Source organism: Diplotaxodon limnothrissa, linkage group LG7, assembly GCF_057381915.1.
Source record: "Diplotaxodon limnothrissa isolate DT_005_m linkage group LG7, D_limnothrissa_male_GT1.1, whole genome shotgun sequence".
Classification (NCBI taxonomy): domain Eukaryota; kingdom Metazoa; phylum Chordata; class Actinopteri; order Cichliformes; family Cichlidae; genus Diplotaxodon; species Diplotaxodon limnothrissa.
In genome coordinates, this window is record NC_140602.1 from 10332597 (window position 1) to 10358236 (window position 25640).

The window sequence follows — 25640 nt, forward strand, 5'->3', positions numbered from 1 at the left end:
GATAACAGCAGTAATTATATTTTGACATTAAAAATATCATTTCAATTAAACAGATTATGTGTACTGGTGGATTAGTTATTATTAATCGCTGGCTCTCTTCCACAGCGTGTCTTTGTTTGTCTTTGTCTGCCTCCCTTCACCTCAACACAGCATGTGGCCTGAGCCTGGTTCTGCTGGAGGTTTCTTCCTGTTAAAAGGGAGTTTTTCCTCCCCACTGTCACCATGATGCTTGCTCATAGGTGTCATATTATTGTTGGGATTTTCTCTGGGTTTTTTGTATTATTATGGGGTCTTTACCTTACAATATTAAGAACCTTGAGGCAATGGTTATTGTGATTTGGTATATAAATAACATTGAGTTTAAATGAATTAATTTCGATATTACAGAAATATAAGAAATGATTTTGATAACCAATACTGTTATTTACATTAGCCCAGTGGAGTCAGACAACTACCACTCTCCTGGCAACCTCCAAACCCAGACTCATCCATCAGATTTCCAGATGGAGAAATGTGATTCATCATCACTCTAGAGAACATCTCTCGGCTGCTCTAGAGCTCAGCGGTGGCGTGCAATACGCCACTGCATTTGAAGCTTTGTATTGTGCTTAGTGATGTAAGGCTTGGATGCAGCTGCTTGGCCAAGGAAGTTCATTCCAAGAAGATCTCTACATACTGTTCTTGAGCTAAACTGAAGGCCACATGAAATCTGCAGTACACTATGCACCTCAGCATCAGCTCATCCCGCTCTGCGATTTTACTTGGCATACCACTTTGTGGCAGAATTGCTGTCGTTCCCAGTCCTTCCAAACAGGAATAATTAGTAGGGAGGAAATTTCATAACTATCATGGCACGATGCTGGAATTCACTGAGCTCCTGAGAGTGACTCATTTTTTCACAAATATTTGTAGAAGCAGTCTGCGTGCCTAGGTGCTTGATTTTATAAACCTGGGGCCACTGAAGTGATTGGAATAACTGAATTCAATAATTTGAACGGCTGAGTGAATACTTTTGGCAGTTTAGTGTAGGCATGATACTTCATATCTTGAGCCTGAAGATGCACACGTACACCAACGAGTTCTACTCTCCTCCACCTTTGGCATATTACCTACATGATCTCTAGCCATATATATAAAATGTAATCAGGTGTAACAGTGGTGTCCAGCTTGGCCACTGTATTCAAGATAGTGGAGCAACATGGCACCTTCCACAAAGTGGCGCCCTATTTTTTAAATCAATTAATTCTAAGATTGTGAGAATCAGTTTGTTTGAAGATCTAATTACACACTAATCAATCTATATATATAAGTAAAATATTCTTTATTCAAATACTCAAATAGACTGAAAAAACGACTGTGTTATTTAATTAGTCCTGTATTGCTTGCAACCACCCCTTAAAGTGTGTTATTTTTTACCTTTATGTGGCAACCTGCCTCACATCACATTGCTTTACATCTAAGTACCCATATCTGCTGATCAGTAGAATAAAGGGAAACCAGTTGCAGAATCTGTTTTGAATGTGCAGAGTACAAGCAAAACAGGAATGAGCCTATAAAAACACTACTACACTGTGCTACTAGTGGCCACAAACTTAACAGGATACCTTTAAAAGTTGTACAGTTTCTATGTCATTCACAAAAGTGTAAGTTTTTATGTTGAGAGACTTATAAAAATATCTGATCCCATGGAAAGAACCTCGGTGAATGCACATGGCCCCAACAAACTTAACACCTCATGTTACCAGTTATACTATATGTTAGGCCCCACTCTAAACACAGAGAAAATCCACAAATCAAGACTCAGTAGGGGCTAGAGTGGAATGTGTTATGTTAAGACCATTCACCTGGTTAGATTTTACCCGGGCTATGGCTACCAATTACATTTAGGACACACACATGCAGATATGTACTGTACCTACAACATGATTACAAACTGAGAGAAAAAAAAACAAGGTAGGAAGAACAGACAAGTGTGTGGTCATGTTTATGGGTTTGGAAAAGACTGTGGCATTTCCTGAAAGTCCATGCCAAGTGTATGTTTGGTGTTCTGCCCGACCTTCAGGTTGTTTAACACATCTTTCTCACCGTGTTGCAAATATTGTTGAGGCTGTCTTTGATTGACTTTGCTGCCGGCCTGTGTGCAGGGGTTCACAAAAACAGGTGATTAAAAAAAGTAAACTGCAACAGGAAAATGTTTAAAGACTATTTGGGATCATTTCGTGTGATTAACAACTTATTTGACACGTTCTCTCTTTTCCTTTTCCAGTGTGCTAAATCCTTTTGGACTTCCATAAACATAAAGATTTATATACAAATACTGTTTGATCCTAGCTTGGAGGGGGGAAGAGTGTGTCTCTCACAGGAAAATACACCATAAATATACCCAAGCAATCAGGGAGCATTTACAGAAGATACTGGAAAAATTTTTCTTACTACACTTCAAAACCTTATTGACCCCGATGCCCCTGCCCGGCTGAAGCCTTGTAGTGACGGAAAAACTGTGACCTCTATGTCACGGCTTACAGGAAGTGTGCTTTTTTTAACAGTTAGAAAAAAAACAAACAGTGCCAATTAAAAATGTTGTAGCTAATGTAAACCACATTATATTAACCAGATTCAGGGAAGTTTATTCAGACGTGGGTTGACTGCCCCGGGAACCTCATGACCCAAAGGCTGTCGAGAGTGTTGGAGCTAAAATTAGAGTGCCATTAAGTTGCAACACCGTTCCAAAAAAAACAACCATTTGCCGGTAAAGGTCTACACAAATAGATGTTATATTACTTCACAAAAGAGTTAATGAACTTTGGAGGAGTGTACTTGATGACATGCTGATCCTTGCAGATCCAGTCACGGGTCACGATGTTGATGCAGCATTAGTCTAGTGTGCCACTTCCTGCAATTAGTGGAACAAACCTAAAAAGCCACTCTAAGATTTTAACTTAACCACAGATGAGTCATGGTCTTTCTTGGGGGATCTAATATTAATACTGTTCCTCAGAAATATTGAGTAATGAAAGAAAAATCAAAACAAAAAAGTTAAATTGGATTGAAGCCACCCGATGTAAATCCTTAGAAGCAATGGATTCAAGGTGTATTCCTTATATTATACCATGCTGTTGTTAATCTACATGTGTGTACCAGTTAGTAAGTTAAACCAGTAAAATGAGGGATCTTTTTGACTTTGAATACATTGTTACAGGTTTATTTTATTTTTGGTTAGAAGGAAGGTTTTTGATTTGTTAAGCATTAAACAGAGATGTCTAACTAGTTCCTGCTTTTCTTCTATGTCTGTAGGATTTTAAGCCAGGCATGTTAAAGGGTATGACCTTGTGCCTATTTACAAGGGTGTCCCGTTACAACCTCCCTACTAGATCATTGCTGAGTAGCACACATACAAAGACCTCCCAGGCAGACACATCTCTAAGAAAAACAAATATTTTTAATAGCTACTACTCCAAATTGTGGCCTTACACATTCTTATATTATGGTCAGATAAACAACACAAACCCCAACAGGTAAAGTGTAGATTATGCTCAAGTACTCACTGGTGTTAGCATCTGACATTTGCTTGCTGCTTTAGGCAGGGGATAGCAGAGCTGTCTGTGTCAATAATGCTGCAACAGGCATCACAAAAATCAAAAACACTGAGGCCTCTAACAGTACTCAGTGGGGCACTCTCTGCCATTCTGTTTGACATCTTACATACAGCTAAGATTTCCACCCGGAGGAGCCACTGCCTTCCTCACCCCAGAAATCATGTAAAAATGGATGTGTATGGTTTTATATGTGTAGTTGAGGTATGAAGGAAGTGGAACAAGAAAAAAATGTCTTAAATCATGTCTTTTAAGGTAGCACTTAGACTTCTTTGAGTGGTCATTTGAACTGCACAATTACTGTATTTAACATGCTGAAGTAAAGGAAGTGTTTTCATAACAAGATTTAGACTTTACTTTGGAATGAACGATAAAATGAAATAAAGCTGCAAACATTTACACATTTTAGCACGCATCCGCCAGCATATTTAGGAAATAAATACCCAAGACCATGGAAATATGATTTAGGCTATTACCTTCTTGTACTGATGTAGACAGGCTATTGGCTATGACAACACCCAACCGCAAATCCCACATATCAGAGATCTGGGGTGTGGTCAGACACAAACTAGGCATGATGTTTTTTAGCCGGCCAGGTGTTAAGTTGTACTTTCTTTCAGTAATTTGATAATTAGGCATTAATAAGAAAACTGTAGTGTAAAGAGCTACTTGACTAATCCCAAATCACCCACACCCTTCCTTCATATACCAACACGGACACAGTGAACCACAAATGCAGATGGTCTTTCTTTTTCAGCAGCTGTCTCTGTCAGCAGGAAGGATGACATGTTTGGTCTGCTCCCAGTGGAGCCAAAGCATCTGACCAGATGTGAGCAATAAGGAGAATCTCAGGTCATACTAATACAACGTTTTTTGTGAATTTATTATATATGCACAATAACTAACACCATATTATAAACATTTTTTTCATTTCTTCCATTTTCTCTTTTTTACAGTAAATAGTATTAGTGTACAAATGTATACAAAATTTATTCAGGCTAGTGAAGATCCACAAAAGAGTATTTCATGTACGGTATTAAAGCACAATCAGATATCGGAGGGACACATACATGCCTGCACACAGACAGGGGACCCTCAGGGTAAAACACAAGTCAACACATAACTTTGCTAGACAGCATGACCTGATCACACCAGTATATCACCATGAAGGCGAGGTGGAGAGAACATTACTTTTATTCTTAAAAAAAAAAAAAAGAAACAGGGAAAAGATGAACTTATGTATGATCTTTATGACTTACTAAAACCTAAGACAAAGTAAGGCAATGGAAAATTATCATTGGTAAAAGAGTGCTCTCAAAGTTCTCTCCAGCATGCCCTGATGCTGATCGTAGGCATAGACAGAGTTCAAACACAGAACAAGCTCATCCCATGACATTGCAGCATTTCGACACTGAGCCTTCAGCGTCTGCTTCACAGCACTTATAGAGCAACACAAAGAGGAAACAAGCATAAAGAGAACAGCAAGAAAACAAAGAAACAGTCATTTTGATATGCTGATCTCATTCACAAGTCATCTTGGCTCCTGAGTCTGGCGATCCAGAAAGGAAACAGAAACAGGATTAATAAAGAGAGGTGTTGGAACCCAAGCTCAAGCCTGGCTTAGCTTTGTTTTGGCAAAAGAGGGGAATGATATTCCTCTCTCATCATCAAAGTCAACGGTTGTTTCCATCACCTATCTGTAAGCCAAAAAAGCAGAAGAACTGCAGCAGATTTGGACTATTTCATAACAAATTACTGCAAGGGATACCCTCTCTGCTAAACTGCAGCAAGCGTTAGCATAGAAGCATACGTGGTAAGAATACAAATCTGATGTGTTGCTTTATTCAAATACCAGACAGTTTGATTTACTACATAGGCACTGGGAATTTGATGCATCAAACTGAAGACAACCAAAGCTGTCACTTGAAGTACAAATATATTTGAAAATTGCAATATCCTAATAGATTATCACATTGGATGCAACCTGACCTCACTTATCTCTTGGTGAAATATCTATAATATCTAGCTAATAATGTAGCTTGTTTACTGATGTACACCCACATATGAGGAATATCTCGAATTAAGCTATTGTGCAGATTCTCTTTAGTAGGTTTGCGGTCATTGGTACTGTGTGGAGCTTTGGTGTCAAAAAGTCGGTGTTGTCTTTCGCTCTGTACTGAGCACATGCTGCTACAATACAACACCTAGCTAGACACAAAATGCTTACTGATTTTGAGTACAAAAATGAAATGTAGATAGGTTGGTAAAGTACATTTAAAAACAAATCAAAAGGGATACTCTTAATACTTGCTCTGGTTGCCAAAATAAACGATCCTTACAGCATACTTATTCATACACAATGAATATAATAAGCAACAAACAATACCGACAACCACACAAATCAATGCTGTCAGTGAACATACAGGCTTCGAATGAGATTTAGTTGGCATAGTGGGAAAACGTCTTTCAACCTCCTCAAAATAAATCAGACACACAAGAGAAAATGAGGCAGAATTAAAGGGTTTGGTTAGCTCTTACTCTTGCACCATAGGAGAATATTAAGGAGTATATCATGAAAATGAGTGCAGCTGAGCACAGTAAATGTGTCTCTCTTCTTGGAAAATAATGAGGAGGTAATGAATGAGCACCCTTTGGCATTGGCAAATGGAAATGCTGATATTGGTCTTGAGAAAATAAAAATGTCTTGTTGCAAATATTCTGCATACATCCTGTATGGTGCAACTCGAGTGTCTTCTGGCCTCCAGCGAAATGACTCGATGATCAGTGTATGAGTGTATGTAATCGCGTGTAGGGGTCATGAGTGTTGCAAAGATGTGCTGAGCCACAACAGCAGCAGCTGAAACCCGAACACTGGCCAAAGGCTCGGTCTTAGACAAGTCCCTCCTCCACAATCAGAATCGTCTTCCTGTTGGACAGATCAAGTGTAAGTAAATTAGAAGCAGTCTTCTCTGACATTCAAAAGCTCTATCTCAACTGCTACCACCACTATTGCTGCTACTAACAGTAATAAGCATTTTATGATTATACTATATCAAATTCAGTCATTCTATAGTCTACTGTCGGTGTTGTATCAAGTCTACTTTTCACACTGACAGGTTTTTAGAGAAGTATGTTTTCCCCCTTTCCCCTTGATACAACAACAACGTACATACCTGCCACATTATATCTGTTATAACTAGATGGAACCGGAGATAGTTAGCATAGCAGAAATACTCAAAACTGTGTGGCTTAATCCCAAGTTGACAAAAAACATCTACCCAGCACACTAAGCGCATACAGATTATTTATTTAGATATCATTAGTTTTACCCATACAGAACCTGAAGTGTAAAAACAACAGTTTATGGTGTTATCTCCTTGAGTGTTTCCTGGATAAGTGCAGCGAAAGGTTAGCTCTTTCTGTGGCTAAATAGCTATGCGGTCCAGTGTTATAATAATCAGCGAGAGCGGTATCAACATATACACTTATGTTTTATTTAACTGTCAGCAAAAAAGCAAGGAAACTGAAATATTAATTTAACAGCTCTGTTCAAATATTTAGAGGTGTTTTCAGACCTCAATCTTTGTGCAATGGCTTGCACCTGGTAGCTTCAGTGTGTAGCTGTTTTTTTAATTTAATGGGAGTATTCAGGATATCCGTGCATGCCAAAGGCCTAGGAGAAAGAGGTGGGGGTCTTCTATTTTCAAAGGGCAGGAAAGCCATGTGAAGCTTCCTTTGTTTACTCCAGTGACAAAATGGACTGGCTTGGACACAAACCGTCTTCCTATGAGGAGCTTAGCCAAAAGTAATGGGACAGATGGGAGAGGAAAAGGACACGGCCTACATTTACTCTGTTCATCTACTTCCTACGTTATTCCTCCCCTCCCTTTCTGCTTCCCAGCATGGCCTCTTCATAATATAAACACCAAAAGGCACATGAATTGGTGGCCTGTTGTGTGTATGTTCTACTCCTTTATAGCACAATGAAAGGCAGAGTTCACAAAGATATGCCAGATATTTTTTTTCCAAATATTTAGATGTCTTATAAATTGTTCACAGTTGGGTGGTGACTCAACGAGTTCACATATAATTTATCTGCTTTTCTCTTTTGTTTTATGGATTTAGCTGATATGATACATAAAGGTCCACTAGTAACTTTGTACAATACCTTAAACATTATTTTTTTAAACAAAATTGTGCAAAATTATGTACAATATAAGATAGATGCAACATTCTGTGAGTAAGGGAATTATTCAACAAAGAAAAGATCTCACCTATTTATTAAGCTGTGTTATACTTCTTACTTTTTTCTCATCAGCTATTTCCTTATTAAATTATTTTAGTGAGTATAATACCTCATGGAAATTAAAATCTTTACTGTTTATAAAACTTTTTAAATTGTAATAACCAACATATTACATATTACAACATAATGGAAAAATAAATCAGCTTTAAGGATTGAATGTCCATCATACTACCTGATTTACACTGCCCCTAAAAAGAACTTTGCAATCGCCAAGAAACATTGAATATCATAGAAGTTAATATGTTAGGAATGAGCCTTCTGAAGCAGTGAGACGGCACTGACCCTGAAGCCAGAACCAGAAACAACAGTAAAGGTGTAGGGCTCATTGCAGAACCTTTGCTGACTGGGCACAAAGGTTCATCCTGTCAGACAAGAGCAGCAGCCATTGGGAAGCAGAAACATAAAAGAAGAATAAAAAATGATGAGAGACAAGAAGACAGAAAGGAATATAAACAAATGAGTGAATTATCAATGAATATTAAAAACTGATAAATAACATGGAAACTGGATAGATAAATAAAAGATGAAGGAAGCTCAAAGGGCAGGTAATTGACATTGCTTTAAATCTATGCAGAAAGCACATTGCTGATGAAAACCAGACAGAAACTGACAGAAGCCAACCGTTTAGTCTGGCTAATAGAGCTGTTTCCAGAAAATATTCTCTGGCACATATGTGACTGTGTCTTACATATTCATTGTTGTCAAAGCACACGTCCGGCCCTTTGCGATATCTGGCTTTATCAACCATGTCACATGGATCTGGACCTTCAGCTGAAAGGACACTCAGGAAAATTCAAATTGCTGTTGTGCACATTTTAACAATAAAAACTCAATAATGCATCTTTATGTACTCAGAAACACTTCATTTTTATAGCACCAAATGACACCACCAGTCATGTTGAGGTACTTTATATTGCAAACAGTGCATCATTATAGTTAGACAGACAACAATGATCCCTTATGACTAAGCACTGGAGCAACAGTGGAGAGAAAAAACACATTTTTAAGAGAAAGAACTGCTGAAGTATGGATGGCAACAATCTGCAAAGACCTAATTACGAATGACTAATTTTTACGAATTTTAATTTTTCACATCTAATAGAGATTAATAAACATCATTTAGTAATATGTGTTTTAAAAATAGCTTTTTATATGAAAACACTGGAGACTGTAAGAGAAATTTTGATTATTGATCTGAAGAAAGGTAGCCTTGATCATTGATTAGAAGTATTGTTTATAAAATGTTTAATATTTTAATGTGCTCTGGCAGCAACATTTAGTGCTACTATTACCAAATGGACAACTCTGTAGTGGCCCCCTGGTGACCTCTGGTGATGACACCTTTACTGTCCAATCAACAGAAACCTACATTAAAGACACATCTGTCAAACATGTATCCAGAACACATACACACCCCTTCTCTTAATCTTAATTTAACCTGATGGCAACCTGTAGCCCAGATGAAGATAAACATAGAAATTTAATCTAGAAGTAATGTGAGACCACCTTTCATATGCTGTGCATCTGGTTTACGGTTCACACATGAACACTGAGTGGGGACCCACTGCACACTTATTAGGTGTGTGTCCTCGTACTGACAGGTTAAAGTGCTGCTATATATGTGGTTTATGGAGGATTGAAGAGACAAAAGAAAGTACAGTTTTTAAGCCGAGTGAAAGGATACAGGGCTGTTCAGCCTGTCGCAGTGGTCTGGGGTCACATGACAAACATGTTGCTTTGGCATCAGTGATTAAAAACACAAGGTTGGTGTTTGGCAGCTTCTCAGCACGGTACATCCTAGAAAAAGGAAAATAAAGCACGTATAACGTGGTACCAATGCAGCACACATGTACATGCAGGTATGTGTTCAGTTGTGCACAAACAGTGCACTTCATACCACCTCCGTCCTCACGGGATTGACTTTTTATGGTAGTCATTAAAGTATCTGTGTCTACAGTTGTTAACTTTGGGGAGTAAAGCATCAGACACGTGGGACTCATAACACCCAGTAATTACAGCCATATTTAACCCCTCAGACAGCCCAAAGTGATACAAACGTAGGTTACAGCAAAGCAAATGTGCAGCGGCCTGTAAATGTGTGTATTAGTGAGTTTGACATACTGCCAGAGTGTAAAGGAAGAAAAACAGATAAAAAAAGGCTTTTTTTGCTTTCCTCTGCAATTCCGGGCTCTGACAGATCAAGGTAATCTGTGTGTGATCAGAACTCATCAGAAAGCAGCTGTCTGAAATCAGGCTGCAAAACAGAACGAAACCAGGAAACCAATTCTTTTCTGGATCAATCCCCACAGGCCATTAAACAGATGGACGCCCAGTAAGAACCTGAAAATCTTCAACAACAGCCATTTAAAGTCATCAGTGGAAAGAGCCACTAAGATGGAAGCATATGGGGAGTCTTGTGAACTAACATACACATACCTGGAACAGTTTCCACAATCCAGGACACCTGAGTAGGATTTTTCGTCGTTGTCAAAGAAATATTGAGTCTGCTCTGTGATACAGCTTTCTTTAAACATGGCATCTGATATGTCGTCATCTGTCGACTCTGCTAGAAATAAGAGGGACGGTTTAATAGAAAAGAGGATTAGTAAGAAATACATGGATTAAAACTGGAGTGACAGACCTCTGTCTCATCAAACTAAGACTGATGGTTATGCACAGCTTATGTTACTTGCCTGCCTGTAGAAGGCTGGGGAACATGAGACCCAAGAAGAGCTGCTGAAGTACTGACCTAGGAAAAAACAATAAAAAGTAAAAACAAAAACAAAATGAGTCACATGTAGGAGGCAACAAATCGCCTGAACAGCTTGTTTTTTAAAACTACGTTCAACCGATAGCTGTTTACTAAAAGCAACACATCTGTCTAAAGTTAGAGTAAATGGTGATGTAAATGTCATGGGAAGTATCAGGCATTCTATTTTAAAAGCTGGTTATATTGCAGTTGGACAGCTAAGCAGAAAATGATGCGGTATCATGTTGTGTAACTGCCCTTGTCTTACACTGACCCAGCCAACTTTATCCTTCAACAGCATGCAAGTCCACTCCCGTACAAACTCCCACCCTGAAATACAAGTGTGCTCCCACTCTAACATGCACACGCAAATCAATGAAACATAGAAGCACAAGCACACAACCTCTACACTCACCAGGCAGCAGTGGATGCCCACCAGCCAATACTGAGAAAGTCTGCAATGGTAGGCTGTAGAAAGACAGGAAAAGAAATGCTAGTGAAAAAACAAGCACAAAAAAGCCTCCGAAAAAACGAGTAAGGCTTCATAAATCAAATTAACTAATAAATTCTGTTTTTTTACGTTAATATATTACTATTGCACAAATAGAAACCAAATAACATATACAGTAATGGTTTCAGTGAGGTTTCTAACCACATAGACGGAGCGGGGTCCAGCTGCTGCCTTGCTGTCTTTCTCTGGATCACAGACAGACTGATAGTCATAAGTCTTGTTCAAGGAGTACAGGGAGGTGTTGACCAGGTTGGTCATCAGCACTGGATCCACCTCACCAAAAAACTGACCTATCTAGACAGGTTCACATATACACACACACAAAACATAACAGAGAGTAAGAGCAGTGTAAAAGTAAGTCTTGTTTTGTTTTTGTTTTGTTTTTTGTAAACAAAGCACGGAGTTGGGTCCTACTTACCTTAAAGTAGCATTGGTTGGAGTATAAGTAAATTAACAGAAAAGGCAGTGGCGCTATTAGGTAAGTGTTTTGCTTGCAGGGTTGAGGTACCCTTTTTATCCCCTTAGACGTATGGGTCATTAAAAAATCATTACATTGCTGTTCTAAGTGATCTATCTTTATCCAGTGAGGAAAACATTTCTATTCTAATATCACTGCATTCTTACAGAATGACAATGCCTTATTCATAGGGCACAAGGGTCAGCGAATGGTTTAAGATAAGATAAGATAAGATAACCTTTATTAGTCCCACACGTGGGAAATTTGTTTTGTCACAGCAGGAAGTGGACAGTGCAAAAGTTATGACGCAAAAATTAGAATACAATAAGAATAAATACAGTACACAGCTGTACAGAATAGAATAAAATAATATACTATATACAGTAGAATAAAATAGAATAAAAATATACAATAAGATAAAAATAGAATACGAATGCTATATACAACTGAGTAAAATAATGATGTAAATCATATGCTACAGTATGACCCTCACATAGCAGATATTACCAGTTATTAAGTCAGCTGAAGACTTTTGAGAGGTTTTGCATCAAAATGCTAGTCCAACATAACTCTACCAGCTTAAATAAGTAATAATTAGAGTTAGGGTTGTAGAATATATTCCATCATTGATCATATATATATATATATATATATATATATATATATATATATATATATATATATATTAGGGGTGCAACAATACACAAAATTCACGGTTCGGTTCGATACTTTGGTGTCACGGTTCGATATTTTTTCGATTAAAAAAAAAAAAAACCACGTTCATGCCTTTTTAATTTGTCATTTATTAAAATTTCACGGCACATTCCGCACCACATCTCTGTGCGTTCATCATTTGTTTGAAGCCAGCTCACCTCCTGCAACTACTTTTCCGAGAATACGTGCTTCTTTTGTGGTTCGGACTCCTTCTGACATTTCTTTGGAGGTGAAGGAACATCACAGTAATTGCTTAAAGGAGCTTCTTCGACATCTTTAAGAGTTTTAAACAAATTTCTGTCCTCCTCCTGAAAATCTTATGTATGCAAACACTCGTTGCAACTTCTTATCTTGTGCCCGTTTTTTATTTTGACAGCGAATGCGCACCTTCGGACCACTTATGTGCAGCCCTGGTTATTTCGCTTGTCATATTGCAGCCACAGAAATTCTTTTGTCCATGAAACCATAAAGCTGCACTTTCTTTTTGCCTTATAGCCTGATTTGTCATAACTTCTCCGTTTTGCGGTAAGCTTTTCTTTGGCTGTCACTTCTTCACCCTGACCTGTCTTATTTGGCTCAGCAGAACTAAAATATTGTGGTGAGCTCAGACAAGGAGGAGACGGAGGTATCGTTTGGTCTTGCTTCCCGTGAGCTAGCCAGGGAGCACAGCCGTTTATTGACATCTGCAGAAGAACTGCCGCTAGCTAACTGCTCAGCGCGGCAACAGCACAGCAGCAGCAGCAACAACAACAACACACGGGGCGCCCTCTGACCCCGGAAGGACACACCGTCGCAGCGAGAGGGCGTCACCCGTCACTATGGCAACATAAACAAAACCTAACTGTACAAACAGAACCCCGAACAGCCCTGACCCGCTACATAGCCCCCACCTAAGGGGTCAGTCGTCCTCGACGACCCCATTACCCCACACAAAGTCCTGCAAATGTCCAGGTGCCTTCTTTTGGCGCACCGGCCGGTCACGACCGGTGTTGTGCCAAAGTAGTTACCCCCCTCAAAAATTGTTTCCCCATTCAAGGGAGCGCGCAAAGTAGGAGGAGCAACTTGCCCAGCTCCGTTCTGTACGCTAGTTGTCACTGATCTGCAGTCGACGCGATAAAGAGTAAAAGCTGGAAAACAGCAGACTCGATGAATTTAATATTAGTTTCGTGACATTGTAATGTGCCGTGGCACAACACCGGTCACGACCGGCGGGGGAAAAGTCACTCGGGTCAGAACATGGGGTGCCACCATCATCCCACTTCTGACACCAATGTGGCGAGCTCAGACAAGGAGGAGACGGAGGTGTCGTTTGGTCTTGCTTCCCGTGAGCTAGCCAGGGAGCACAGCCGTTTATTGACATCTGCAGAAGAACACTGCCGCTAGCTAACTGCTCAGTGCGGCAACAGCGCGGCAACAGCACAGCAACAACAACAACAACACACAGGGCGCCCTCTGACCCCGGAAGAACACACCGTCGCAGCGAGAGGGCGTCACCCGTCACTATGGCAACATAAACAAAACATAACTGTACAAACAGAACCCCGAACAGCCCTGACCCGCTACAGTATGTATCCTGCTGCTTTTACACACGCACTCACATAACGCTCAGCGATTCTCTGCGCGATCAACCTCTCACATGTTTAAGCTTGCTGCGGGAGATTTCACTTGTCATGTTTGCATAGTAAGCTAACATTGATAAGACGATGTCAGAGGAATTGGTGCGCAAATTATCATCACTAACCAATCAGTGCTGTCGCTCTCTATACACAGTTCAGGCGATTGCAAAGTGAAAGCAAAAAACAAGCACAAATTCAAACTCGATTTCAATATGTCACATATTGGCAGTGGCTCACCGATGCCAATGACATAATTACCCAGCTACATTTCCGAAAGAATGCAAAAGCATTGACATATATTTTTCCTTCCTACAATAGCCCGACGGGCAGGGCAGAGATAGATTTTGGTAGCCCGACTGGAAAAATCGCTAGCCCCAGGACATCAGGCAGGCGATTTTGCGAGCCCTGTATCTGATTGAGGAATCACTTATCTTTGGAAAAGAGTTTATTACAGAGAAATGTCTCTTTCCAAAATAAAAGCTATACTATACGCTTCTTCTGGGCTATATTCTCAGCAGCATATTAAACATAACAGGTCCCCATAAGAAGAATCATGTGCTAACGGCTGTCTAAATGACTCGGGAAAAGTTTGTAGCATGCGTGCTTGTTGTTTTTGTCTGCTTCCGCTTGTCTTTGCACTAGGATGATGTCGGTGTAAATGTGCAGTCATATTTGTTATGTTCCCACTAGTGCTGTCAGCGTAAATCTCGTTGAAATGACGTTAACGCCACAACACGGCAAATCTCCATTAACGAGCTACCGTGGATCGCCCGTGCATGGGGCTGGACGGCCAACACATTAACGAGCTAACTGCGCTAACACACTAGCTCCCACCCATGTAATTGAGCATTGCGTGGCACATCCAACATACTGTTTTACTTTAGTCCATGACGCGCTTACCTTCAGGGTCATATGTCACATGAAAACCAAAATAGTTCCAAACGCCAGATCTGAATGAGGGTGGGGGAGGTTTAATTTGCCATGTTGCAAGGAGAGCTTAACTTCTGTCTCGCTAGCTTGCCCTGCGCTCAGTGAATCTGTGTTCGACTGCTCCGCCTAGGCTGCACTGCCGAGCGCAGATCCACTGAGCGCTCAACACAGACAGCATCGTCAGAAGGAAAGTTGATAAAATAAATTAAAAATTTATTTTGTATTGTTCGATACATATGGGTACCGAACCGAAAGCACTGTATCGAACGGTTCAATATCGATACGAGTATCGTTGCACCCCTAATATGTGTGTGTATATATATATATATATATGAACAAAACACCCAGCACGCCCCTGCGGGCGGTTTATCCTTCAAGCTCGGGTCCTCTACCAGAGGCCTGGGAGCTTGAGGGTCCTGCGCAGTATCTTAGCTGTTCCCAGGACTGCGCTCTTCTGGACAGAGATCTCCGATGTTATTCCCGGGATCTGCTGGAGCCACTCGCCTAGCTTGGGAGTCACCGCACCTAGTGCTCCGATTACCACGGGGACCACCGTTACCTTCACCCTCCACATCCTCTCGAGCTCTTCTCTGAGCCCTTGGTATTTCTCCAGCTTCTCGTGTTCCTTCTTCCTGATATTGCTGTCATTCGGAACCGCTACATCGATCACTACGGCCGTCTTCTTCTGTTTGTCTACCACCACTATGTCCGGTTGGTTAGCCACCACCATTTTGTCCGTCTGTATCTGGAAGTCCCACAGGATCTTAGCTCGGTCATTCTCCACCACCCTTGGGGGCATCTCCCATTTTGACCTCGGGACTTCCAGGTTATACTCGGCACAGATGTTCCTGTACACTATGCCGGCCACTTGGTTATGGCGTTCCATGTATGCCTTGCCTGCTAGCATCTTGCACCCTGCTGTTATGTGCTGGATTGTCTCTGGGGCATCTTTACACAGCCTGCACCTGGGGTCTTGCCTGGTGTGATAGACCCCAGCCTCTATGGATCTTGTGCTCAGAGCTTGTTCTTGTGCTGCCATGATTAGTGCCTCTGTGCTGTCTTTCAGTCCAGCTTTGTCCAGCCACTGGTAGGATTTCTGGATATCAGCCACCTCCTCTATCTGCCGGTGGTACATACCGTATATGTATATATATATATATATATATATATATATGTATATATATATATATATATATATATATATATATATATATGAACCTCTTGTCTGAGGTTAATAGCTTTTTTTTCAGTTAATTTTATTTACAAGTTAAATACCCTACAATAATACAGAGAAAATTCCAACAATCAAACAACCCACTTTAAACAAGCACTTGGAAACACTGACAAGGAAAATCTTCCTTTTAGCAGGAAGAAACTTCTGACAGAACCAGGCTCGGGGAGAGGCAGCCATACTTTATCAAAAAGGGAAAGCGTTCAGCCTGATCTTAAAAGCAGAGAGGGTGTCTGTCTCCTGAATCCAAACTGAGAGCTGTTTCTTGGCCTGAAATCTGGCAGCTCTTCCTCCCATTCTACTTTTCCCCCATTCTACCTCACATCTTGGGAACCACAAGTCACCCAGCAGTTGGAGAGCAAACTGCCTTATTGGAGTAGGGTACTATGAGGTCTTTAACGTAAGATGAAGCCTAATTATTCAAGACCTTGTATGTGCGAAGGATTCCAAACGACCAGGTCATATCCTGGTCAAAAACAACTCCAACTTTCCTCATAGTGTTACTGGAGGCCAAGGTAGTGTCATCCAGAGTAAGTACTTGATAGATGCTATGTTTTAGTAAATAACCTCAGTTTTATTTAAATTTCGAAGCAGAAATGTAAAGGTCATCTACGTCTTTACATCTTTAAGACTTTCCTACAGTTTTGCCGATTGGTGTGTGTTATCTGGCCTTATGGATAAATAAAGCTGGATATCATCTGCATAGCAATAAAAATGCATGCTATGCTGTTGAATGATACTGCCTAAGTAAACGTTTGTAAATGGTATTGGGTATCTAGAAATATTATCTTGATAGCTATTGTAAAACTGAAAATGTTTTCTACGTTACAGTATACCTTTTTAAGTTTCCATAAAAGTCGGGCAGATTGGCACTGGAGTCAGTCAAATAACTGCAACATGTACTATTATTTGTGTTCTGTTTTGTTCACTAGTTAGCTTTAGGTACCAAAAGTACTTAAACAGTTTAGAAAACAAATGCAGTTTTGGATGAAAAATGTTAGCTGTAATGATAAAGTAAAAAAAGTTTCCATATATAATAGGTGGGATTGAGAATATCGTAATAATAAGAGAATGCTCTTACTATTACGATACCAGCAACTTTTATAAAACCAAAATATTTAAATACCCTGAAAATAAGAACAGGCTCATAGGTCAGTGATAAAAACTTTATAACAAAATGACCATTATACTGTACGTGGGAATTGTCAACAAATAGAGATACCATTAAACACTACATAAGGCTTTAAAAATTATGTGTGCTGATGTAATTAAAATTTAATTTTATCACCTCATCTATATTCCATAAAATTACAATTTTCTATAATTAGAAACAACAACAAAAATAAATTTAAATTAAAATATTACACGTGCTCAGTGATCATCATCAGGTGTGAGTTAGTTTAACAATAACTGACAATGGACAATATTTATTTAGCAGTATTTATTGCTGTTTTAATAACTATTAATTTACAACCCATTAAATGATTTGTTAGTTATTTTTAGGTTAGTTATTGTGTAACCTATTTTTTTATAAATTGCAATTTTTTAATTTTAAATTGTATTATTTTTAGTATTTGATGCTTTAATATGTAGAAAGTTTCCATGGGAAAGATGCAAGTTCAGAAAAGGTATTAGAATACAAACACAGCACTTTGCAGAGGTAGATGAGCCACAGTTATACAAACATCGTAGTCTAAATAAACACATGTGCAACAAAGCGTCCTCATGACTGTTGTGATGGCAAATTTGACAAAACTGATAAACTTACGTCATTTCCTGTATATTTTTTAATTATGCAAATACGCAATATTGTTTCAATTAGTTTCTTTTTTCCAAATTAAACGTTTTTTCCACAGCTAGCTTTAACTTTTCTTGTAGACTTAGTACAAAATCATAACTTTGCTTGGCAGGTGAGTCGTTCACAAAAATGTAGACCTTTCCACATAAACTTTGCTTCTCTGCAGTTCTGTTGTGGATTTGGGTTGTCTCACAGCCTTCTGCCTCTTCATGTAAGCCCACACTGCCTCAGTGATGTTGAGATCAGCACTCTGTGGGGCTTTGCCATCTGTTATGAGACTCTTTGTTTTACTTGTGGCTAAAAAGAGTTCTTTACAAAAGCATGTTTGTGGCTGTTATGCTGAAGGATGAGTTTGGGACCAATCAGATTGTACTTTGTGAAGTACATGCACTGTATTGCTTTCCCATTCAAATTTTTCACAGAGGGCATATGATCTCGCTAGATAGAAAGTGGTGGAATCCTCCAGTCACCAATTACACATGTTGATGCTCGACTGAGGTCATTGTCACAGGACTTTTTCATGTTGACTTAACCGTGTGTATTAGGTTACTGAGCGGTTAATTTTTCTTTGTCATTGAAACACATCTTAGGCAATGCTATATATCTGAATCCATGGCCCAGAACAAGATTTTTAGTCTTAAGAATTCCACTTCTTCTATTATAGATTGGAAAAGATTCTAAGTGAAGAGGTGTACTGTTAAGCCTAATAAAGGGATCCTTTTTCTGGATCATAGAACTACTGTCACTGCATACATTTACTTTTTTTCAATAGCACAAAAGGCTTGGCATCGTCTCTGAAGACATCAATTGTTTCACAATGTGGAAAAGAATACTCAAAGAGAGTAAACTGTATGTGTCAGATTTTGTGATGGTAGAATGGATCAAAGACAGCCGATGTCCTATCTTGACTGACATGAGATGTTTTTGAGCTCACAGTATATCCTACAACTGACAGGCTGGGGCTGAAGGCAGCCTAAAAGAGTGGAGTTAACACAGTTGAGCGGACTTCTCACATACACAGGGGAAACAGTTCAGTACAGCTTCCATGATTGACTAAGACCCATCGGAGCCTTCCCTTTGATCTTCGTCCAGAGGCTAGTGCTCTACTTTACCAGACACATGGGTGCACTGCTGTAATAGAAAAGTAGAGCTAAAAGCAAACAGGCCATTCTTGTAAATGAGTCATAAGTCCTTTATTTGACCCGTATATATGATTGATGAATTTCTCTGTCAAAGGTAAGAGGAACTGAGTTTGTAGACAAGTAAAAAATGAATAGAAAAGACAAGAAACATGACTGCTGGAAAAGTCGCCCCTTCTGAACATGTGGCCACACATTTTTATGATCACAATTTGTAGAGAGAAAAAGGAATGTTCCAAATTAGTGAAGCTTACATGTTTGCAATAATGTAAAGATTGCTGATGATAACTCACCAGGGTAATGTACTCATCCTTGTTGGACATGAGAAGAAATCCTCCATCATCCAGTATCACACAGTCCACATGCTGGAGGATAAAAAGTGTTAAACAACTGAAAAAGCGTTCAAAAAAAGTATTTAAATAAACTGGTAGTTTTTTTTATATTGTTATACCTTGTCATTCCTTAGACAGCCGCAAATCTCATCTTTGCACTAAAAGGAAATAAATTGAGTGAGGCAAAAAAAAAAGTTCAGTAAAATATACATTTCTTAGATATTTCAAACAATAAAATGAACAGCTTACATTCAGTTTCAGTGTGGCATTCATGAAACTGTTCATCCAGAATGAGACATTGAGTTTCACTCCCACCACTACAGAACAAACCACAAAACAGGCAGAGGTCTTTTTATTTGTGTTTCATCACAAGAAGCAATCAGCGTGGTATTAGCAAGACTGACCTGCTGGTTTGAGCGTGACTTCATTAATGACAAGATCCACTGCTTTGCTCACCAGAATACCTGACTCAGACACAGACTCCCCACTCTCTGCTGCAATTTGGAAAAAGATGAAAGAAGGTTAGATGATCTTTTATCATTGCAATTTAATTGAAATCATGTTTAGAAGTATGCGGCAGAGAGCAATTTCCACTCCCAGTGCAAAATTCCATACATTTTTATCTGCCGAAATTTACAAGAGCTGACCCTGTAAAGCCAGCACGTGTTAATCTAGTCACGTGTACTGGAGCTTTAAGCATGGCTTCATCACTGCACTGATGTCTGTTAGAGTGATCAGCGGAGATGACAGGAAGTATACAGGACAGAAGGGAGGGAAGGTGGGGATGAGCACTTTAAGACACAGCGGGAAAAGAAGAAGGATAAAGAGAGTGATATCAGAGGGCTGAGAGCCTGATCTCTGCCAGTAGGGTTGGGATGGCGTCCAAAGGCAGAGAACAGAAAAGGCTCAGTGCCAGACCACACTGAAGATCCTCACACACGGAAATGTGCATGCAAATCCAAACCTTTCAGAAAACTTGCCGTTGAAAGATGGAGCTGTGAAAATATAAATTTCATTGTCCAGGGTCCGCTTGTAGAAACTTGACTCATATGTCTCAGGATTCTCAGTCCACTCTTCCCCAGCACTGAAAACATTAATAAAGGTGTGTAATATTATATGGGGTCTGTTACAGCCATAAAACACCAAGTAAATGTGTTTGATCTTTCTAAACAACTCATATTTTAATCTATAGCCAGTTGTAACTCATAAAAATAGGCTCACACCCTTTGTAGGGTGTGACGTCCTTATAATAAAAGCAATAACGAACTGTATATTGTGTTTTTGATTGTGAGAACAAAGACTATGTGCATTCAGTTTTAGTTGCAATGTTGCTGTATATTTGAAAAGTGGAGCCCCTAAATGTTGTTCAGGCAATTGAGGAGAAATTGAGGAAAAACTGCTGTATTTGGCTGTGGTTTTTGTAGTCTTAACCCCTGTCCTATACTGGTCTGGCAAGCCCTGGGAGTTCAGCTGAAAGAGTTTAATCCTCCATGTTCTGTAAAATAGCCCAGTGAAGCAAGTGAGTAAAGCAGCCAAAACCATTCAACCTAAGAGTATTACAGTCTGTATCAATTTTCATTTTACACATTTTCACCACAAGGTATTTGGGGAAAGAATTCAGTGATATTTCCCAATGCTAATGATAGCAATGTAAATACAAAGAAAAAACTAAGAGTACCTTCTTGGATAGACTCTTGTGATTCCTCCATCTGTAGCTACAAACCTGGCCGCTATCCCATCCCTGAGAACATGGAAAGCAACAGAAAATCAAACATCAAAGTCAATCACACTCACAATTACAGAAAAAGAGCTTTTGTGAACTGAGATCAGACTACAGACACAAACTGTTTTATACCCATTCGATTGTCTCTATATGTCATAATGTTAAACAGATACCCTTCAGTGTGTGTAAATGTGTGCTGGGATTATTTCAGACAAGGGGGCATACCATAAAAGCAAACACACTGACGTAATTATTTTATTTTCCCCTCAAAACAGCGTCTTGGCAAAGCACAATGTGGTTGGGTGTGATATGCATTTTATACTTTGCTTTCATCATATTTCACTCATAAATTGTGATCAAATCATCCATGGCGGACAAGAAAGAAGTGAAACGTTGGCTCAGCCAATAAACTGTGCATGAAGTAATCATCAGCTAGGGTAGTTCAGAGCAGTGGTGTACAAATAGAACAAAGTTTTCCACTGCACAGTACTCTGTAATGTATATAGTACTGTGCAAATGTCTTGAGTCACCCCTCATTTCTTTAAATTTTCCTTCCAACGAGCCACAAGACTTTGTAATTCTTTTAAGACATCACAATCACATTCCTTCAGGTCACACTGTCATTTCGCAAGACAATGGAGTCTCCAGATGGGGCACCTTCCAGCACCCCAACTCAGGGTGTACAAGTATACCCCTGGCTGGATTCAATCAGACGTTTGGCCAAAGTCCAATTAAATTTAGCCAGTATCACTAGGCCTCATCACTAGCACTATCTTAAGCTTCCTTTTGCACCAGAGCCATGGCATTCTATGTAACCAAAGCAGTTTCAGGGGATCGGACTGCCAAGGCCTCTGGCTTCAATCACCATCTGATTCATACTGCACCAGACTTCTACAGCGCCTCCTATGGGTGGTGGAATGATGTAGCTCATTCATCACCAGACTTTTGCCAGCAATGTCTCCGTGGGCCTGGCTCCAGGGTGGGTTTTGTGACTCATACTTAATTTGGATGGGTGGATGGATGAATGGATGGTGTTAGGCAGTACTTTCCCAGGTTTTCTAAAAGTCTTTCAAAGTTTTTCTTTAGACATTAGCTGCTTTTTCGCTCATTTTCAACTCTGAACCCTAACCCTCTAGTCCAGGGTGTCCGACTCCAGACCTCAAGGGCCGGTGTGCTACAGCTAATGTCTGCAGGATCCAACACAGCTGATTTAAATGGCTAAATTACCTCCTCGACATGTCTTGAAGTTCTCGAGGCCTGGTAATGAACTAATCATTTGATTCAGGTGTGTTGACCCAGGGTGATATCTAAAACCTGCAGGACACCAGCCCTTGAGGCTTGGAGTTGGAGACCGCTGCTCTAGTCCTTGTAGCTGAGCATTTTAAAATGAACGGCAGGGGTGTTTTTGGTTTGTTTTTTAAATCCCTTTACATTGACATATGTCTCATTCAAGCATAAAAAACAGACCGAACTCAAGGGATTAACCTGTTTCATCTCTATACAGACAACTTAGCAAATAACCTATTTTAAATTGTATCTTCAGGCACATCATTAGCAGCCTATTTAAAACAATACATAATTTGCCTTAACCTTTTTAGCTGAATATGAAAAATGGCTTGACATAGATGAAATAATAGTTTTGCACCAAAAATATTTTCAAAGTGTTATTAGCTGAAAATATGGCTTATCCCAGCACTATATGCAGTGTTTCATTAAAAAAAAAATGTTTTGAGGACAAAAAAAGACTTGTAATTAGGAAACAGGAAACAATTCCAGCAAACACCTGCTACATCTAGTGTTTGCCGAAGCCTCGTCAGATAAGGTCTCAATGGAATGAAGCAAATCAAGATGGGAAGAAGGGAGAAAATAATACAAGAACTGGATTGAACATTTGTTGCAACAGGTCTTATGGAGTAATGAATCCAAATTTGAAATTTTGTATTCTAATCATCATCTTTTGCCTGAGTATCACCACATAATATTGAAAATTTATTTAAATTCCCTATCACTATTTTATTGAAGTGCAGATTTTCACATTTGTTTATTTGCATTGCTTTCAATACACAAGACCTAAAAGTTTTGGCACTCACACGGTCTGCTCGCTCCAAAGTTTAACCAGTTCAGCTGTCAAACCTGCATCCAGGATCAGTCGACTCACAAGGGACACATTACCTATAGATTAAAGACAAGGTATTTTTTACATATTCCAGGCAGTGAAACATAGCACAACAACAGTGCGTGACAGGTGAATTATAGTAATGCAAAAAGCAGTCTCTTGTTTACAAATCTGGGCAGGTAACATTAATAACTTATGCTTTTGGAATGTGCACCAGTGAGCTGAAACCAATCAGATCTTCTAATTTGCTAAAAGTTAGAATAAAACAAGTTGTCATGCAGGTGAAAGTCAGAGTCTGAAAAAAATTGCAGGTGTATTCAGCCAATGTTCTTCTCTAAATAAATCAAGGGAAAATGACAGCTGTCCGAAAACCATCCAGCAGGGAGGCTTGTGTGGCTATTGCAATTCAGAAAGCAGGTGTACTTTGTGAAGGATTGACTGTTGTATATTTAGGAGGGAGATGATGCCAAGATGCTAAGTTTAAATCTCAAAAACGTGCTTTTCAAAATGAAATCATTCAAGCACGTTTCTCTATAGAGTTTCAACACAACATCTCCCGAGTGTTGTTTTAAATCATGTCCATAACATTTCACAATGACTCAACGTACTGCATAAACAACAGCAAAAAGAGAATTGATGCCAAAGTACATGACTTGACCTTGGGTTAAAATGGATCATGGTACACTGATCCATTAGCTGGATGATGGTGGTAAGCCATACTCTGGGTGAGATCCATTAGGTGATGACAAACACTATGAGTCATTGTGCAGCATGACAGCATCAGACTTGTAGGAAACTCAGTCGATAATTCTGTTATCATCCTGCTTAGGATATAGTAATGATCACAGTCATGCTCTGACCTTGAGATCAAGATTTGCAAGTGGAAAATCTTTTAGACCATGATAAACTGTAAAATATGCAATGTACAAATACATACACACACATAGAAATGCAACATACCGTCTGCTGTTCTGGGTGTATATGCAATATGAGTACCAACAGTGCAGGAAACAAGTACAAATGTGCACAGTGAAATAACACTGAAAAAGATGCATGACTCACATGCATCTGGAGTGTTTCTATCAATGTACTGGTTGAAGTCGAGGAGAAATTGGGTGTTGTTGAGTGACAACTTCAGCTCTTTGCAGTACTCCCTGAAGAAACAGCATTGGTCAGTTGGAATCTCCTGTATAGTATATAGAGGATGTATAGTAAATGTGAGGACCACTCACCTTGGAGCAATGTAGGTATAACCAAATTCTTCAAATCTCTCCTGCTGCAAGGTCTCCATTGCTTTTGAAAAACAAAAAAACAACCTTGTTTAGGCTCATAGTATCAAATATTATATTATCCAAAAATATATTTTTACAGATAAGTAGAATAGGAGCCAGCTGTGTGATGGCTATATGTGAAAGTATTCACTGTGAGATGACATGATAAGCAGACAAACAGAATTTATTTTGGTTGATACACACACACAGGAGTCCAAATTCCATGACAAGCTCCAAAATCCATAGCCATACATAGTCACAAGAGAATTAGACAGATATGAGGTGATGGATTAAAGTAGAGAGTGTGAATGGAGTTAGAATGGGAAGCTATGAGAGAATAACTGACTGAGAAATACTTGCCTTCTTGCCCTGTTGTGACCCCAGAGAAAAAGAGTAGGAGAGAGGGGAAAGCAGGAAAGACAAAGGGTGATAAAAGTGAGTTTGTCATCTGACGAATGATGTCATACCTGGGAAAATATGTTGAGATGTGTATATTCCCTACAGTAGGTAATGAAATACTATGCTGCACTGAAAGGATATTAGGACTAATAGACAAACCTTGAATATATAAATAACAGAGATTGATTGCACTTTGTAGAAAAGAACAGAACATAAAACAATGAAAGGTGGGGTAGACTGTGGGAATGCAAGGAAACAAGATGTAAATATAAAACAATATGAGAAAATTTTTCTTCCAGGGTGTTACTTGCTGCAAGTCTGGATTTTATTAAAAAAAAAAACAGTCTGGTAATTCTTATCGTATAAATGACACGGCAGGCATCAATAGCCATCATTCTGTAGTCTCTTAAAATGAAGAGTTTTTTGGACATTGCCTTTAAAATATATTGACTTGTGCGGTGCAGTCTGCAAAAACAATTACTGAGCGCCGAGTTTCTTTGGGGTCATAGAAATCTGGTGCAGGATGAAACAATGTCCTTCACATATAAAACATAACAAGCAGATTCATTGTTGCTGTGTCTCTGTCATGGTCGGCTGTGTGGCAGGCAGGAGTAGGACCCAAAATGCAGGACTCACAGGCACGAGGGAATAAACTCAAAAGGCAGCTTTATTGCTGAAGAGGCAGAACATAGGAAATACAAAACTAAACTGGGAAAACTACAAACTAAGAATTCACAGAGAGACACAGGGAGATC

The 25640-nt window shown here is 39.4% G+C and overlaps 1 protein-coding gene across 1 annotated transcript in view; it reads right to left on the reverse strand.

Moving 5' to 3' along the window:
- Nucleotides 1-6426: 6426 nt before the first annotated feature.
- LOC146627797 (voltage-dependent calcium channel subunit alpha-2/delta-1) overlaps nt 6427-25640 on the reverse strand; it is an 86122-nt gene continuing 66908 nt past the window's right edge. Inside the window, exons 24-40 of the mRNA XM_085359172.1 lie at nt 24448-24508; nt 24278-24369; nt 23190-23271; nt 21055-21117; nt 20357-20460; nt 19781-19870; nt 19626-19693; nt 19496-19534; nt 19338-19409; nt 11301-11453; nt 11064-11116; nt 10593-10648; nt 10336-10462; nt 9584-9696; nt 8588-8670; nt 8182-8261; nt 6427-6519 (exon numbers count right to left, since the gene is read on the reverse strand). Of these exons, the coding sequence (XP_085215298.1) occupies nt 6483-6519; nt 8182-8261; nt 8588-8670; nt 9584-9696; nt 10336-10462; nt 10593-10648; nt 11064-11116; nt 11301-11453; nt 19338-19409; nt 19496-19534; nt 19626-19693; nt 19781-19870; nt 20357-20460; nt 21055-21117; nt 23190-23271; nt 24278-24369; nt 24448-24508 (1373 nt within the window). The 3' untranslated portion in view covers nt 6427-6482. The remainder of the gene's footprint in view (nt 6520-8181; nt 8262-8587; nt 8671-9583; nt 9697-10335; nt 10463-10592; nt 10649-11063; nt 11117-11300; nt 11454-19337; nt 19410-19495; nt 19535-19625; nt 19694-19780; nt 19871-20356; nt 20461-21054; nt 21118-23189; nt 23272-24277; nt 24370-24447; nt 24509-25640) is intronic.